This window comes from Spodoptera frugiperda, chromosome 19, assembly GCF_023101765.2.
Source record: "Spodoptera frugiperda isolate SF20-4 chromosome 19, AGI-APGP_CSIRO_Sfru_2.0, whole genome shotgun sequence".
In the NCBI taxonomy this organism is placed as follows: domain Eukaryota; kingdom Metazoa; phylum Arthropoda; class Insecta; order Lepidoptera; family Noctuidae; genus Spodoptera; species Spodoptera frugiperda.
In genome coordinates, this window is record NC_064230.1 from 3,902,781 (window position 1) to 3,920,455 (window position 17,675).

Below are 17,675 nucleotides of genomic sequence, written 5' to 3' on the forward strand. Positions count from 1 at the left end.
TTATTTCAATTAATCCTAAATTAGGCACTTTTGAAACATCAAATTGAATTGTCCGTCAGTCTGTCCGTCAGTGAAGCGAGGCGCTCGCTCGTTCCAAAGTGTTGCTTCGAATGGAGAAGAACGAGTATGAAACTCCATCGTTACTCTTTAAAACAAAATGTTTTTGACAATATCTCTGATACATTATTTGATCATTTACCTATTGTATATGTAGGAACGATATAACGACAATATAGCGTCAAAACTAATGGGACAATTATACGTAGAGTATCCGATGTACGACCGAAAGTAGTTAATAATCTAGATGAAGATGAATCTAAAAGAAAATCGATCGATCGACCCAAGGAGGGTGCTTTTCCACCAGAGATGTGCTATGCTACGTTGCTGTGGATGTGTTTGGCTTGCACCGATCATATTTATTGGTACACGTAGCTTAGCACTGGTGGAAACGGACTCAGCTAAGCTATGTTTTTTTCTATGGACATCCATCCAAAGCATCAAGAAGCCATCCATAGCACACATGTGGATATGGATGGCTTTCCTACTATAGATACGTCGCTTACTCGAGCTGCGCATCTTCCTCGCACAGCTACTTTGAGGCGACGCATCTTCATAGCACATCTTACTTGCACTGCTACTAGCTTAGTATCAGTGGAAACGGTTACATAGGTTAGTTTCACAGGTTAGTTATTACATTTGTTGGAAAAGCACTCTAATCTCCATCTGGCCTCTGTAAAACCTGTTATATTACATTATGCGGTATTCCTGTCTCCCGTGTTACATGGGGACATTTATTAAAAGCTATTTTTACGCGTTTACATCATGTGAACCTTACATGTGTACTATTTTTGTTTTCGTGTGAAAAAAAGACGATCGATGTGTCTTGTTCGCGTCTGGTGGGGTTCTGAATATAAAGCTGTTTTTTTTTTTTATGATATAAGCCGGTAAACGAGCAGATGGATCACCTGATGGTAAGCAATCGCCGCCGCCCATGGACACCCGAAACATCAGTAGCGTTACAAGTGCGTTGCCGGTCTTTTAGGGATTAAGAATTTAAGGGTTTTTGGGTGATCCGGGATTGGAAAAATTGGGAAGGGGGATAATTAAACCTCCAGTAATCTCACCCACACAACAAAACACAATGCAAGCGTTGTTTCACGTCGGATTTCTGTGAGGTCATCGGTATCACGCCGGCCGACCCGCCCATTTGTGCCGAAGCATGGCTTCCTCCTTCCCAATGTTTCCTTTTGCCTATTCCCCAATAACCCTTAAATTGCTAACCACCCAAAAGGCCGGCAACACATTTGTAACCCCTCTGGTATTTCTATGAGCCGCGGCGATTGCTTACCATCAGGTGATACGTCTGCTCGTTTACCGGCTTATACCATAAAAAAACATGTATATAATGCGAACCATTGCACCAACGAACTCTAGAATAAAAAAAAGACTATCGTCGACTAGCCAAGAAATTGACAACGACCGGATAATAAGCTTTGACATCAATTAGACGCGTAACAAATTGAGCGTGTTAGGTAGGTACACGGTATATTATATTTTTATTTAGAAAACAACGTCATACTATTTCATAACATCTAAGACATAAATAAAATTATACACGTGTCACTTTTATTTTATTAGCTTCGTCCGCATCTCCGTGCGATAAAGTCTAAAGTCAAAGTCAAAATTATTTATTTCATATAGACCGAGAAGGCACTTTTGAACGTCAAAGCAAATCCGTCAAAGAGATAAGGTAAATCCGTTAGGTAGTGAACATAAACTCACAAACTTTCGCATTTATAATATTAGTAAGATACTCTTCCAGAATATAACATTGTAGAGAAAAATTTAATTGTATCCATAGCACGCATCTTTCCATATAAAAAACATAGCTTAGCTGAGTTCGTTCCTACCAGTGCTAAGCTATGTGTACCAATGAATATAATTGATGGAAGCCAAACGCATCTACAGCAACGTAGCATAGCACATCTTTGGTGCAAAATCACCCTAATAGATTGGCAACTCTCAGAATTCAAATTCCAATTCATTTATTTTATGTGACACATTTATTTATTTTATATAGCAACCTTATGTCACACAATTATGTGTAAAACAATGCAACGTGTTTATTCTTACTACACTACGAATCGGATGACATTTCGCGTGAACCGTGCAGGTTAATTTTGGAATAAGCTGCCATATTGCATTCTCCGTGATGACAGTTCAAAACAATAAAACCGACATATTATGTATCAGTTTAAGTCTAATTTACTCGGGAATTAAAGTAAGTGTCCACAGGCCCGCATCGTACGCATCGCACGAATTCCGAATGACGTCTTTAGTACGCATCGCATGTAGGCATTGCTGATGATGCGGTCCGTACGATGCGGATCAGTGGACGCAGTTGTATGAGTTTCTATACATGACAAACTAAAATCCGTTGCGTGCGGTGCGTACGATATGCTACGTTACTGTGGATGCGTTTGGTTTCCACTAATCATATTCATTGGTACACATAGCCTAACAGTGGTGGAAACGGCTAAGCTATGTTTTTATATGGAAAGATGCGTGCTACGGATGGCTTCCCTACTAGAGATATGTATATCGCATACTCGAACTGCGTATCTTCCTCACACTGCTATTTTGTGGCGACGCATCTTCATATCACATCTTACTCGCACAGTTACATAGCTTAGTATCAGTGGAAACGGTCACGTAGCATATCTACTGTTAGACGACGAAAATCAACTAAGTGAACGTCCCTAGTGTAATCTGTGTTACCGACAGCCCTAGTTGTCATGCGTCGTGATGTTAGCTGTCAAATGTGACGTATGGATACATTTTCCCGCGCTAAGGGTGGAAACGGCGATCCATTCGAACTAATTCGAACTCGCATACTTACTTTCTTTCATGTCGTCTAAAATAAAGTTTTAAAAATGATAAGTGTTGAGTTTTTACTTAAAACTACATAGCACAACAAACAAACAAACATCTCTGTTGTAAAAGCACCCTATGTCATACAATAAATGTGTAAAACAATGCAACATGTTTATTTTTACTACACTACGAATCGGTTGACATTTCGCGTGGAATTAGTCTCCATATTGTATTCTCCGTGATGACAGTTTATAACTATAAAAGTGTAGTATTCATGTATCACTTTGAGCCTAATTTACTTGGAAAATTAACCTGCATTCCGCCAGTTATGTTATAAATGTTATGTTATAAATTCACTTTAATTTCCTTTTGATGTCTACACTGACAGTGTTTCTAATTTAGTGTCTATTAAAACGGACTGGTTAATGTTCAAAGAGTCAAACAATTTTAAGACGTTCTCAAGAATAGTTATGTCGCTACTAATTCCTAATAAAAGACAGAGATAGCACGATATTTAAGTACGTACGTGTCGAACGAGCAAATAACTTCACTAGAGGACTGAATGACTAAAATTTTTAATATTCTCTCTTCGACGTTCAAAACTACCTTTGCTCTAATAGGCCAGTTTCCTACTAGTCAAATTCAATACTTTTTTTTTGAAACTTCAAGAACGATATTTTCTATGAATTTTGTATTAAATAGTCTATTATGATTTTTACGTCAAATAGCAGACTTATTTCTAGAAATTTAGCTAGAAAAAATCGAAAATTAAGTAGTTCATCAAATTTATGAATGAGAGTGTGATTATTTTTGAATATTTTATTGTATTGAAATGTTGTAATAATTTATTTTTGACCCAGTCATCATCCCTATTGAAATAAATGATTTCGACTTTGACTTTGACATGTCTTTCACTAAGTCACTTTATCGTTTGTTATCAAAAAATCTAGAAACGTAACAAAAATAAATTAAATCGTTAACTCGAATACTTTGAAACTTGGCACGGGCAGGGAAAAGATAGATTTTTCAAACTCGTTTTTTTGTTATCTATTTCTAGAAATGTGGTGCTTAAAAAATTGATGTCTCATTTTTATTCTCTTGAGTCCAGTCTGTTCCTATGTCTCTGATGTTGAGATAGAAATCTTTTTCAAGAATAGATCTGAAGTCAGGATACAAAAAATACATTTTATTTAGTGAACATTTTATGAGTCGTTTTTAGGTGATATTTTTTTGCAACGTCACAACTTTTATCTCTGAAAGGGTAGACAGAGGTGCACGTTACGGCACGCAATGCCGCTATACAATCTTGAGTGTACATTGACTTTTCACCATTAGTGTTATAAGTCCCATGTAATAGGGGGTGAGCCTATTGCCATGTACCGGGCACAATTCCAGAGTCCGTGCTACCACTGAGAAATTTTCGAAAAGCCGAAAAACAATAACTAAGCTGTTCTTTGCACACAACCCGGGAGTCGAACCAGATACCCCTTATCCGACAGTCTTGGTAGGTTTCGAACCCTTTTAAACCAACATGCTACTACGACTATATAAATAGTAACAATTTTGTACAATGTTTATGTTAATAATTAACTTTATCGCTAACCTAATTACAGGTCCAGATTTGACATAATTATTTTTATCAATTTATGAATTTAATTAAATTTACCTTAGTGATTGTAGTATTTATATTAAACTAGAACAATAAATTAGGTGGCCTACGTGGTATGACTCGTATATACGTAATAATGCATATAGGTACAGCTAGAAAAATAAGTATTATTTATTGTAGGTGCAATATATACCTATAGTAATTTTTATGGTATTTTCGCTGGTTTATAGGCTTATGTAAGTGGCGCTCTGTAGTTGCTGTCTACCGTGGAACAAACACATAACATTATATATAGGGTTATCTGGTAAATTAGTGAACGTAATTTAAACACGTGATTGTTACTCATGAATACAAACAACTTTCCCAAAGAAACTTTATTATCACTTACTCATTAGTTTTATTTTTATTACATTTCGATGTCGTGGTAGCCTGAGGGTATAAAACGCTAGCTCCTCATGTACGGGGTCAAAACCTACTAACGGCAAAGACCAATGTGATTTTTTCCGAGCTATATGTACTTTCTAAGCCATTGACAAACGGTGTCGCAAAACATCGTGAGGAAACCTGGGCTTGTAATTTCTAATTATAAGTTTGAAATCGCCAACCCGCATTGAGCAAGCGTAGTGATTAATGCTCAAACCCTCTCCGTCAGAGGAGAGGCCTTTATCTTGCAGTCGCCACTTTATATGCAGATGATCTGATGTGATGTAAAAAAGTATGGAATTTTAATAGTATATTGTTTTTTGTTTCAGGATTTTGAGCCAGTAGCTGTTCCGAAATCTCATCATGGCAACTTTTACTCTGGAGACTCATACATCGTTCTTAGTGTAAGTAGATTTTATCCAATTAAGATTGTATTAATAAGAGACGAAGATTGAAGTGGCTGGGCAACTGGCTGCCGTTCAACGTGTGGAGGCTTCGATTCCCACACGGAGCAACTCTTTATGTGATCCACAAATTGTTAGCCCTGGAGGCTGCCGGCTTCGCTACCGTCGAGGCAATCTGGCCAGTACTCGACGACTGGCTCGGGAGGAAGCACGGCTCCCTGTCGTTCAGGGTGACGCAGGTGCTATCGGGGCACGGGTGCTTCGGCAAGTACCTGTGCCGCATAGACAGGGAGCCGGACGCTCGATGCCACTGCGTCCATTGCGGGGAGGATACGGCGCAACACAATTTTGTACGAGTGTATTGCTTGGGAGGAGCAGCGCCGTGTCCTCACCGGCTGGACCAGAGTAATACCACGGCCTCACAGAAAACCGACGTGAAACAACGCTTGCGTTGTGTTTCGTTGTGTGAGTGAGGTTACCGGAGGCCCAATGCCCCCCTACCCCCGATAAAAAAAAACTAAAAAAGAAAGGCCCAATTCCCCCTTCCCAATCTTCCCCATGTGATTCCCGAACAACAATCCTTAAATTCCTAACTCCCAAAAATCCGGTAACGCACTTGTAAAGCCTCTGGTGTTTCAAGTGTCCATGGGCGGCGGCGATTGCTTACCATCAGGTAATACGTCTGCTCGATTACCGGATTATGTCTCATAAAAAAAGGCGATCTGTCGCTGCCGGCCGTCGTACGAAAGATTGTTGACAGCACGGAGTCGTAGGGCGGTAGTGTTCTTTGCGAGGACGTTCAGTACTTTAGTATGAGTTTACTTTACGTTTAAAGTAATCGAAACGAGAATACGTTCGGTGTTCTGATTGGCCGGCTCGAATAAATCAACCAATCAGAGCGTTGAATGAACTCTCGTTTCGATTACTTTAAACGCAAAATAAATATGATTGAAGTATGATTCCCCCCTCCCACCCCCTAAAAACACTTCTAGGATTAAAGCCATAACATTCTGATGGAAATGAAAACCCACCATGTTCAAATTCCATTTTCTTCACAGACGACAGGATCAGAAGACCGATTGGCCTGGGACATCCACTTCTGGTTGGGAAGCAAGACTTCGCAGGATGAAGCCGGATCAGCTGCCATGCTGACCGTCAATATGGATGATGAGCAGTTCCACGGAGCTGCTGTCCAACACAGAGAGGTCCAGGGTTACGAATCTAGGCAGTTCCTGGACTATTTCCCGCCTGGTAAGTGCACATATTTTCCAGCAATAGGTACTGCTTTTAAGTACTCTTACTGCCTTTGTTCAGCAGTGGATATCTCTCGGCTGATGATGAGGATTAGGTACCGCTTTTTAAATACCTTTGGATTTTCTTTCTCGTTCTTTTAAATTTGAAACTAGACTATGGAATGAGCATCTAGCAATAGACTGATGGACAATAAGTTAGATGACTAATTTTGATTTTAATTTTACTGTCCGTCTTGTAGATTATTTAAACCACTACTTCCTAAAAGGCTAGCAACGCACTCGTAACTTTTCTAGTGCTGTGGGTATCTATGTGCGGCGCTGATTGCTTACCATCAGGTGATCACTATGCCTGTTAGCCCACCTATTCTTCTGCGGACTGTCTAGCGGGTTACCGGGGCTCCGGCTCGAAAAGCAGGAGTAGGAACAGGGTGGATTTTAGTCAGTAAGAGTTTGACACCTTCTCTCGTCTCGCCAAAGGCGGGAGAAGTCATTTAATGATTTATCCCCCTTAAAAAAGCCACTTATGCTTAAAAAAAACTTGGATGAAAAGAGTTCGATACATCTTGTAATTCTCATTCATAACTAACCAATGAGGTTAGTTACTGAAACCCAAAAAAAATGGCGCCAATATAGATCTTACTTTATTGATTTTTTATGGGGAACATTTTATACCATCGTGTCATGTGTGAAACCGAACAGCTTGTGATGTGCAAAAATAGTTGGGTTTTAATGTATTTTTTTATGTTTTACGGTTTAAATTCGCGTATCAAGTAATCACGTGGTTTGGGCTATTAAAAAACAAGGATGTGTATTAAAATTTTAACTACTATTGGAATATGACTTCACTTGCTTTACGCGTTCATTATTTTAATATATTTGATCTTAGCCTATATATTTTTTGTGGTTAAATGCGGTAAAAGTTTCTGATTATGTATTTATATAGTTTTAAAAGCATCTGCTACGGCTTTAAGGTAAGCGTCCACACGCCCGCATCGTACGCATCGCACGCAACGGATTTTAGTTTGTCTTGTATAGAAACTCATACAACTGCGTCCACTGATCCGCATCGTACGGTTCGTACGGTACGCATATCGGCAATGCATACATGCGATGCGTACTGTTGACGTCATACAGAATGCGTACGATGCGGGCCTGTGGACGCTTACCTTTAATGGGAGGTAGTGTTGTGTTTGAAGATTATAATAGTAAATATAAATTATTGATTATGAGTAATTATTTTTTCGTACAAACAATCTACGTATGAGTTTATTATAAAAGAGCTATCTCTTTCACTGTCTCTGTCGCTTCGTCAATGAAAACAATTGATCAATCGTGTGTATTTGTGAACCACGTTATGCAGAGTAGAGTCAATGTTTATTTAACTTTTTTATGTTCTCAAATTAAATTAACTGGTCCGGGGTACGAAATTTCTTCACTATTATTAGTGCTCAAACCTTCTCCGTGTGAGAAGAGGCCTTTGGTCAGCAGTGGCCACTTATACATAGGCTGATGATGAGTGATGTTTGCTGCCCAGACTCTCTTAGATAGGTACGTAGTGAGGGTTTAAGACACCCGCGCGAAGAGTAGCGTCGCTGACATATTTATACTTCTCTGTCATCATTACTCGACAATACATTGTATGCAATTTTATGAAGCAGATTTTAAAGTGATTTATACAGTCAGACAGACAATAATTCTTGTAGCAAACGTTTTGGCAACAAGCAGTGTAATAAAATTACATAATGATCAATGCTAACTTTTGCCAGCGGCTTTGACTGCGTGGAAATTTAATTTCTTTCGAGTAAGTCCGGATCCTGTATGAATATCAGGATAAAAGCTATATCTCTTCATCACCATCTCTAATTTTGTTTTATAATTATTACGTTATATTTAAAAGCGTCGTATTGAGCTGCTGGATGCAAGTCGCTTCCAACCGGCCTATCTGGTAGTCAATAATTATGTTATCGGCTTACTCACGTAATTGTTTGACGAGGCGCTCAGCTAGTTTCAAGCCATGCTAGATGCTCATTAGATAACATAATAATTAATTTAGTATGTCTCACGAAAGTTACAATAAAATTATATCTGGAAGTCATTAAGAGATACCAATTTTCTGCAGTCGCAAGACGTCCGTCTTGTGGCTGATATGATGATGATGATTTTTATATTATCCAACCACTACCAACATTATAATGCACTCTAATACTGCTTTGCGTCCTCTGTGTTGCGACCAGAGGTTCAGTCGAAAACCAGTGTCAGGCACTAGATGTCTGGCATTCATGCTGAACTGGACCTTTTTTGGTGCAACCGTCGGGCACAAAACTATAATGTTTTGTTTTTTTTATGGTATAAGTCGGTAAACGGGCAGACGGATCACCTGATGGTAAGCAATCGTCGCCGCCCATGGACACTCGAAACACCAGAGGCATCAAAGTCGGGGATGGGAAAGTTTGGTTTTTTTTTTGGTTTTTTAAAAAACGTTGCCCCACACTATGATTTTCTCCTGTGTCGTGGGTGCGTTTACAAACATACAAGTTCACATGCACAAAGTGAGTAATTAGGCCTCTGGTCACCTCACTCAAACAACGCAAGCGTTGTTCCACGTCGTTTTTTGGTGAGGTCGTGGTATCACTCCGGTCGAGCCGGCCCATTCGTGCCGAAGCATGGCTCTCCCACACTTAAAATGTTTCACCCGATGTAACCTTTTTAGGCCCCCTGGTCTATTTGAAATAAATAATGGCTGACCAAATAACTTCACTGACTGTACGAACACAGGACTCTAACGATTTTATTATATGTATGTTAAAAGATCGTGTACACGTGTGTTACAGTTTAAAAATAACCGATATTTTTTACGCGAAGTTTATATTTAACGTAGTTTTTATTAGTTTGTATAGCAGTTTTATTATAAACAGATATAGAAGGAGAGTACTATCGTGTTGTCATGCGTTTTTTTTTTGCCTTGAGGGTAGACAGGGTGTTTACTATCTGCACATAAGACATTACGCCTTTTTTTTGCTCGAGAGGGTAGGCAGAAGTGGACATATATTCACCGATATACACATATAATCCCCGATTCCCTAACAACCATTAAGGCTTACGTTGCCGGCCTTTTTGGGGTTAGGAATTTAATTCCTTGTAATACACTTGTAACGCCTTTGATGTTTCGGGTGTTCATTGTCGGCGGCGGCGATTACTTACCATCAGATGATGCGTCAGCTCTTTTCAACTCAATTTCCACCAGTTATTTTATGAGTATCCATTCCAGTAATAGATGGTGATCGAGATTTCTGCCATTTTTTTAAGGTGGGAATATCATCCCATGACTTCTTCCGCCTTGGGCGAGAAGAGGGAGTGTCAGACTCTTACTGACCAAAAACCAACCCGTTCTTACTCCTGCTTTTCGAGTTTCAGCTACCAGCATGGAGTGTCTTACTCATTCTTCTCCATTCTAAGCTACACTTTAGAACGACCACCTAGCTTAACTGACAGACAGACTGACGGACAATTCAATTTGACATTTCAAAAGTGCCTAATTTAGGATTAATTGAAATATATGCTTTGACTTTGACTTTGACCAGCGGGGCTCTTCGAAATGGAGCCCCGGTAGCTCCCGCTCGAAAAGCAGGAGTGTAATGTTTTTTCTTTCTCTGTCTCTTTCTAAAACACCTGTCATCTCTGTCTAGCAATCAGGTACCTGGACGGAGGCCACGCGTCTGGCTTCAACCACGTCACAATCAATGAGGGAGCTGAACAGAGACTGTTCCAGATTAAGGGCAAAAGAAATGTTCGAGTTAAGCAGGTATTTATTACAGTAGACATACATCAGGGGCCTTAGTCTGCTATTACAATTGTGTCAGAATGGTCGGTCACTGAGCAGTGCAAGAGGGACGGAGCTATGTAGGTTGTATAGCTCCGTCCCTTTCGATCATTAAGCAGTGCAAGAGGGACGGAGCTATGTAGGTTGTATAGCTCCGTCCCTCTCGCACTGCTCAGTGATCGACCATTCTGACACAATTGTAATAGCAGACTAAGGCCCCAGCTATATACAATCAGTAGAAACTGACCGTTGAATGTGCGGAAAGAACATACAAAGCGGGACCTTGGTAATATACCGTATGAAGAAACCTCCTATGACTTGATTTAAACCACATATTTGTTATCATATTGGCTGATAATATAAGCAACCCAGAGATAAAAAATGTGCGAAATAGGCCCAGTAGTTAAGCCAAAAAGTGCTCTTTAACCTACTTTGAACACTCTTTACAAATACGGTATTATAACAGCCGCGCCGCATGTTCGTAATTTTCTTAGGCAACCTACAACATTACAGCTCTTCTGTGGTCAATAAACATGAAGCTGATCCCACAGAATTTAATACTAGATTAATTTAATTTATCACTCCGGTTGAGCCGGCCCATTCGTGCCGAAGCATGGCTCTCCCACACTTAGCTATTTGTCTCAATTCTATCTCCACAAACTACAACAGTTTTAAACCACATTATGTTTCCAGGTGGATGTCAAATTCGAGTCTCTCAACAAAGGCGATTGCTTCATCCTGGATGTGAACCACGAAATATACCTGTATGTTGGAGAGAACGCCAAGAGTGTGGAGAGACTGAAGGCCATCACAGTGGCCAACCAGATCAGGGATCAGGATCATAATGGCAGGGCCAGCATTGAGATTATTGGTAGGTCTTTTTTGTTCTTTTTTTTGGGGAGATAATAAATACTAAAATTTATTTATTTTCCACCATATTAATACAGACAAAGGCCATAAAACTCACACACACACACACAACTTCACGCCTTTTATCCCCGAAGGGGTAGGCAGAGGTGCACATTACGGCACGTAATGCCGCTATACAATGTACACCCACTTTTCACCATTTTGTGTTAAAGTCCCATGTAATAGGCCACAATTCCAGACTCCATGATACTACTGAGAAATTTTCGAAAATCCGAAAAAAGCCCAGTAATACTTTGCCGGACCCGGGAATCGAACCCGAGATCCCTTGTTCGGCAGTCGCACTTGCGACCACTCGACCAACGAGGCAGTTTCGGACTTAAAACTAAGCTTATATAATAATTATTAATATAATAAATTTTGTAGCAAGTTACATGACCAGGTTTAAAACAATTGAAATGACAAGTGGTGGGATTCAGGAACCCAAACTAGGAAAACCTGTACTATAGGCTCCTGGCTTTGCCCTCACGGATATGGACTATCACTTTATTGCACCGACCATATTCTCACTGTATCACCTAAAGGTTGGCTATCAAGAATGCCTATAGCATTCAGCCCACCCTTGTACATAAAGTTGCAAAAAGTTAAATAAATAAAAAAAAAACATCCAATGCCTTCTCCTGTCTTGGGTAGGGTAAGAGGTCTTAGTCTCTTACTGCTACCCGCAGTACGCAGCAGCCATTAGACCACCACAGATGGGGCCCAGTAGGGCTGATGCCTGATGCGGAGCTGCGGACTACCTAGCTGGTTACCGGGATTCCGGCTCGAAGAGCAGGAGTAGGAACGGGGTGGTTTTTAGTCAGTAAGAGTCTAAGACTCTCTTTCACCTCGCCCAAGGCGGGAGAAATTCACCCGATTGATTTTCACCCGATTGATTTTCACCCGATTGATTTTTTAATTCCATTTATAACAACTCATATATTTGTCTCTCATAGATGCGGATTCCAAGGACAGTGATTACGAGAAGTTCTTCGAGGCTCTGGGATCTGGAGACAAGGACTCCGTGGCTGAGGCGGACGAGGGTGGTGATGATGAGGTGGGTTTCAACACTGAATGGCTTTTACTTTCTGTAGGGGTAGGCTGTGATATATGTAAGTGAAACTTGACTAGTTAGGACAAGCACGCTTCACGTTTACAATGGCATAAAATTTGTTTAAAAATTAACGTGTTGGGAATTCGGGGATTGGGAAGATAGGTAACCTCACTCAGATAGCGAAACACGAGTCTATCGGTATTATTAGGATTTTTTATTCAATTTCATAACACGGACTGTAAGACTATGCCTGGGCTATGGTATAAATCGGTAAACGAGCAGACAGATCACCTAATGGTAAGCAATCGCCGCCGCTCCGTAAGTAACGCTCCGTAAGCTCGTAAGTAACGCCTCTGATGTTTCGGGTGTCCATACCCGAAACATCAGAGGCGTTACAAATACGTACCAGCCTTTTGGGGTTAGGAATGTAAGGGATTTTGGGGAATCGAGGATTGGGAAGGTTTAGAAGGGGTAATAGGGCCTCCGGTAACCTCACTCACACAACGAAACACAATGCAAGCGTTGTTTCACGTCGGTTTTCTGTGAGGCTGTGGTATTATTCCAGTCGAGCCAGCCCATTCGTACTGAAGCATTGCTCTCCGCACTTGAATAATACGTCTTTAGATGAATTTCGAAATCTAGAAATATAAATATGTCATTAATGTTACTTTTTGCATGGAATTATTAATTTTACCAATTGACTTAATAATACCTAATGAAATAACTACGCCTAAACAAAATAAGTTGCATGATAATTTTATTATAACTTTCGTGAGATATACTAAATTGATTATTATGTTATCGGCTTAATCACGTAACTGTTTGACGAGGTACTCGACTAGTTTCAAGCCGTGTTAGAGGCTCATATTCATGAGCAGCATTCCGCGACACACGACGCGGCGATTGTCGCGCTGCTACTCAGTAGCAGCGCTGCGCTATGTGTCTCTAGCATGGCTTGAAACTAGTCGAGTTCCTCGTCAAACAGTTACGTGAGTAAGCCGATAACATAATAATTAAGTTGCATGATACCCATTAATTCCACTGACACCCACTAATCCGACAAGTGCTTTTATTCAGGAGTTACTTTGTCAGCAGGAGTTCGAGCGCGGTGCTGACGTGGAGGTGACCCTCAGTGAAATCTCCGATAGCTCCGGCTCCATCAGGATCACCAAGCTGTCTCCCCCATTCACACAGGATCTCCTGAACACAAAGGTAATTTACATTATTTTATAATTGGATCTTAAAGCAGGAGTTTCGGCTTGAAGAGCAGGTGTAGGAATGGGGTAGTTTTTAATCAATAAGAGTGTGACACTCCCTCTCGCCTCGCCCAAGGCGGGAGAAGTCATTTGATGATTTTTCTACCTCAAAAAAAGAATATTACATAAAGCTGATTAGTATGTTTGTTTGAACACGCTAATCTATAAAACTAATGGTTTGATTTGAAAAAATATTTTTGGGTTCTATAGTCCATTTATCGAGGAAGCTTATAGGTTACAAAACATCACTACGGACTGATGTTACGATCAGACACGACACCATAGCTTAAGTAGCTTATTTTTTTTTTGTATAAACCGGTAAGGCGTAAGGTAAGGTAAGGGAGAGAAACTATCAAACTCTTACTGACTAAGAACCACCCGTTCCTACTAATGCTTTTCGAGCCGAAGCCCTGTAACCTGCTAGGTAGTCCACAACTCCGGGCAGTCACATTACTTACCGGTTGTATTCTGTGTGAGGGTTTAATTCCCTCAGTTCGAGGAGGCCCATTCAAGTTGCTTACCGCAGTCGCGAACAACTCTCGAAATGTTAAAAATAAAAATCCTTGAACCAAATTGATTTAACTATGGTTAGGCCGAGATTGATGTGAAGTGTTTGTAAATAATTTATAAGAGAATTACGTGTCGTTAGCTGCGCATGACGTCACATTCGCACAACAAAACCTATATTTTCGTCATCAATCAGAATTTAGCAGCTTATGACGAATGACACGTTATAACAGTGCTTTTCCACCAGAGAGATGAGAGTACGAGAGCTATGCTACGACGATGTAATAGCTAAGCTGTGAAACTATGTTCCCGTTTCCACTGATATTAAACTATGTAGCTGTGCGAGGAAGATGTGCCGCGGCAAAGTAACTGCTGTAGGTACTCTGCTCTGCACATAGCTACACCACTCGCGACCATCTATAGCTCACATTCATAGCACACATCGATAGCACGCATCTTTCCATATAAAAAAACATAACTTAGTTGAACCCATTTCCACCAGTGCTAAGCTATGTGTACCAATGAATATGATTGGTGGAAGCCAAACGCATCCACACCAACATAGCATAGCACATCTCTAGTGGAAAAACACCCTCAATCCCCCATAAATAGCGTAATAATTGCTTTTCTGCAATTTACAATAGTATTTAACAATTTTATCCTTCCTTGTTGCAATTATCTTATCCTGTTTGATAATGATAACATATAAATACTATAAATATATACTCTAGACTATACTAATATATAAAGCTGAAGAGCTTATTTGTTTGTTTGAACGCGCTAATCTCCAAAACTACTCGTCTGATTTGGATAATTCTTTTTGTGTTGGATGGTCCATTTATCGAGGAAAGCTATAAGCTATAAAATATCACGCTACGATCAATAGGAGCCGAGCAGAGAGCGTGAAACCGCGCTGAAGCAGCTAGTATTATACATCACGTGTTGGCTCTCCACTTAATAGTATATAAGTACCACTTCAATTAAAATGGCCTAGTATGGAGTTATCATTACATTCTTACTTGCAATTAACTCGAGTGGTAAACAAGGGGTGTTGGGCTCATTACGTTAGTTGATCAAAGTATTATTAAACTTTTTTATGTAAAACATTTTTACATAAACATTACTCCATACTTATGTATGTATGGACTTATTGACTGCACAGTTGGGTGACCGTCTGCTGTCCAACGTGTCACGGGTTCGATTCCCGTGCTGGACAAAAAAGGTGATAAAAGCATTTTCTGAGTAAAAAGAGTCAAGAAATTTGCACCGGTCAATCAAAACGCCACACGTGCTTTCGTTTCGATCTCGTTAAACGTAAAACAAACTCGTACTAAACTCTCTAGGCACCGTGATCGAAATAGATCGGGAGTTTTATGTTTTTTTTTTTTTGCGGGGGGATATCATTCAATGACTTCTCCCGCCTTGGGCGAGGTGAGTGGGAGTGTCAGACTCCTCACTCAGAAGGAACGGGGTGGTTTTTAGTCAGTAATGACTAAAAACTACCCCGTTCCTTCTCCTGCTTTTCGAGCCGGAGCCCCGGTAAACCCGCTAGGTAGTCCGCAGTTGCGGATTAGGGAGTTTTATGTATGTAGAAATGTTTTTTTATGAACTATACTTTTTTTTACAGGAATGCTACATCCTGGATACTGGAAGCCGCAGCGGTATCTACGTGTGGGTCGGACGTCAATCTAATGAAAAGGTATCTTATTGTTATTTTTATGTAACTACTATAAAATAGTTACTTTTTTTATGGAATAGCTCAACAATAGAACAACAGAACTGTACATATTTAAATTAAAACCTGTGTAATACCTTAACATGATAAATATTTTGAGTTTGAGTTTGAGTTCGACAGATTTCCTGATGGTGAGCAATCGGCGCCACCCGAAAAGACTCGATGAACCCGCTACACGATGTGCGGCAGCTAATTGCCCAGCCACCGAGTCATCCGTGTGTTTCATTATAGCAAACAAGATTACTTAGTAATAGTCTCGCTTCTTACCATAGTGAAAAGGTGTAATATTAATCTCACTTCTATGAGCACTTTTTTGCATAATAGTGAATAATTTATGTTTATTTGTTTTTACAGGAAAAGTCCGAGGCTATGAATAAGGCTGAACAGTACCTTAAGACTCACGACTATCCATTCTGGGTAAGTTTTCACTAAATATTTTTAAGTCAAAGTCAAAAATTTAAGAAATCTATAATCATTTACATAAGCTTGACTAAAAAAGGCACTTTTATGGTATAAGCCGGTAAACGAGCAGACGATAGATAGACACTTGAAACACTAGAGGCGTTACAAGTGCGTTGCCTTTTGGGCGTTAGGAATTTAATAATTGTTGCGAATCGGAGATTGGTGAAACTGGGAAGGCGTGATTGAGCCTCTGGCAACCTCACTCACAAAACGCAAGCGTTGTTTTACGTCGGTTTTTTATAAGGCCGTGGTATCACTCCAGTCAAGCCGACCCATTCGTGCCGACTTCTCTCGCCTTGAGTGAGGCGTGAGAGATAGTTACTGCTGCACTCAGATATATTGAATGGTTATTTAAACTGGTCCTTAGTACCGATTTTGTTCCGAAAACAATTGCTAAGGACTGGGTTAAGTAACCATTAAACTCTAAGTACGGTAGTTAAACTCTTACTGACTAAAACCACCCCGTTCCTACTCTTTCTTCGAGTCGGGAGCCCCAGTAACCATCAAGGTCGTTCGTAGCCCCCGATGATAAGGCAACTTTGATATCTTGATATATTTTTGTAACCTTTCCAATTTTTTTTGGCACGCCCTTTCATTGTACAAATGGCTGATATAATCTTGATGGACACTTAAAATAACTGGCTAGGGAATAGGGAATAGGGAGTGGTTGGATCTAGGTCACTGATACCAATTGACTGGTACACATTTATTGTAGTCTTCATTCTCTATGGGATTTTTTTTTTGAGGGGCTAAAATCATCCAATGGCTTCTCCCGCCTTGGGCGAGGCGAGAGGAGTGTCAGACTCTTACTGACTAAAAACTACCCCGTTCCTTCTCCTGCTTTTCGAGCCGGGGCCCCGGTAAACCCGCTAGGTAGTCCGCAGCTCCGGATCAGGCATCAGCCCTACTGGATCCCGTCTGTATTCTTTATAGGAGAGCGCGACAATTACATTGGCCTCCGGTAACATCACCCACGCAATACAACGTAACGTAACGCAAGCGTTGTTTCACGTCGGTTTTCTGCTCGGCCGTGGTATCACTCCGGTCGAGCCGGCCCATTCGTGCCGAAGCATGGCTCTCCCACACTTGATTATTGTCTAATGTTTGCATGGAAGTAACATTAGACAAATTGTTTGGGACAGCAGGGGAGCTACCAATAAATAATTAAGTCGTAGATATGCCATACAAACATTTTTTTTTAAGTGAATCGCCTTGCTATATTCAATGTGAGATCCTCCATATTTTTAAGCTGGGTATTTTACCAAAAACCAACAACATTCCTAACTCTGAAAAATACTATACTGAAAACCATATCAAAATCGATTAAACCAAACGCGAGACAATCGCGCACAAACATACATAAATTGCATAA

The 17,675-nt window shown here is 40.3% G+C and overlaps 1 protein-coding gene across 2 annotated transcripts in view; it reads left to right on the top strand.

Annotated features, from left to right (window-relative positions):
* Positions 1 to 17,675, top strand: part of LOC118281011 (gelsolin-like) — a 34,723-nt gene that overhangs the window by 14,375 nt on the left and 2,673 nt on the right. The window contains exons 3-10 of one of the 2 annotated variants that reach the window (XM_050700969.1): positions 5,236 to 5,310; positions 6,369 to 6,561; positions 10,250 to 10,365; positions 11,077 to 11,254; positions 12,246 to 12,346; positions 13,439 to 13,555; positions 15,734 to 15,805; positions 16,196 to 16,258. In XM_050700969.1, the coding sequence (XP_050556926.1) occupies positions 5,236 to 5,310; positions 6,369 to 6,561; positions 10,250 to 10,365; positions 11,077 to 11,254; positions 12,246 to 12,346; positions 13,439 to 13,555; positions 15,734 to 15,805; positions 16,196 to 16,258 (915 nt within the window). Of the gene's footprint in view, positions 1 to 5,235; positions 5,311 to 6,368; positions 6,562 to 10,249; positions 10,366 to 11,076; positions 11,255 to 12,245; positions 12,347 to 13,435; positions 13,556 to 15,733; positions 15,806 to 16,195; positions 16,259 to 17,675 lie in introns of both variants that reach the window. The other variant, XM_050700968.1, reaches the window with a different exon arrangement.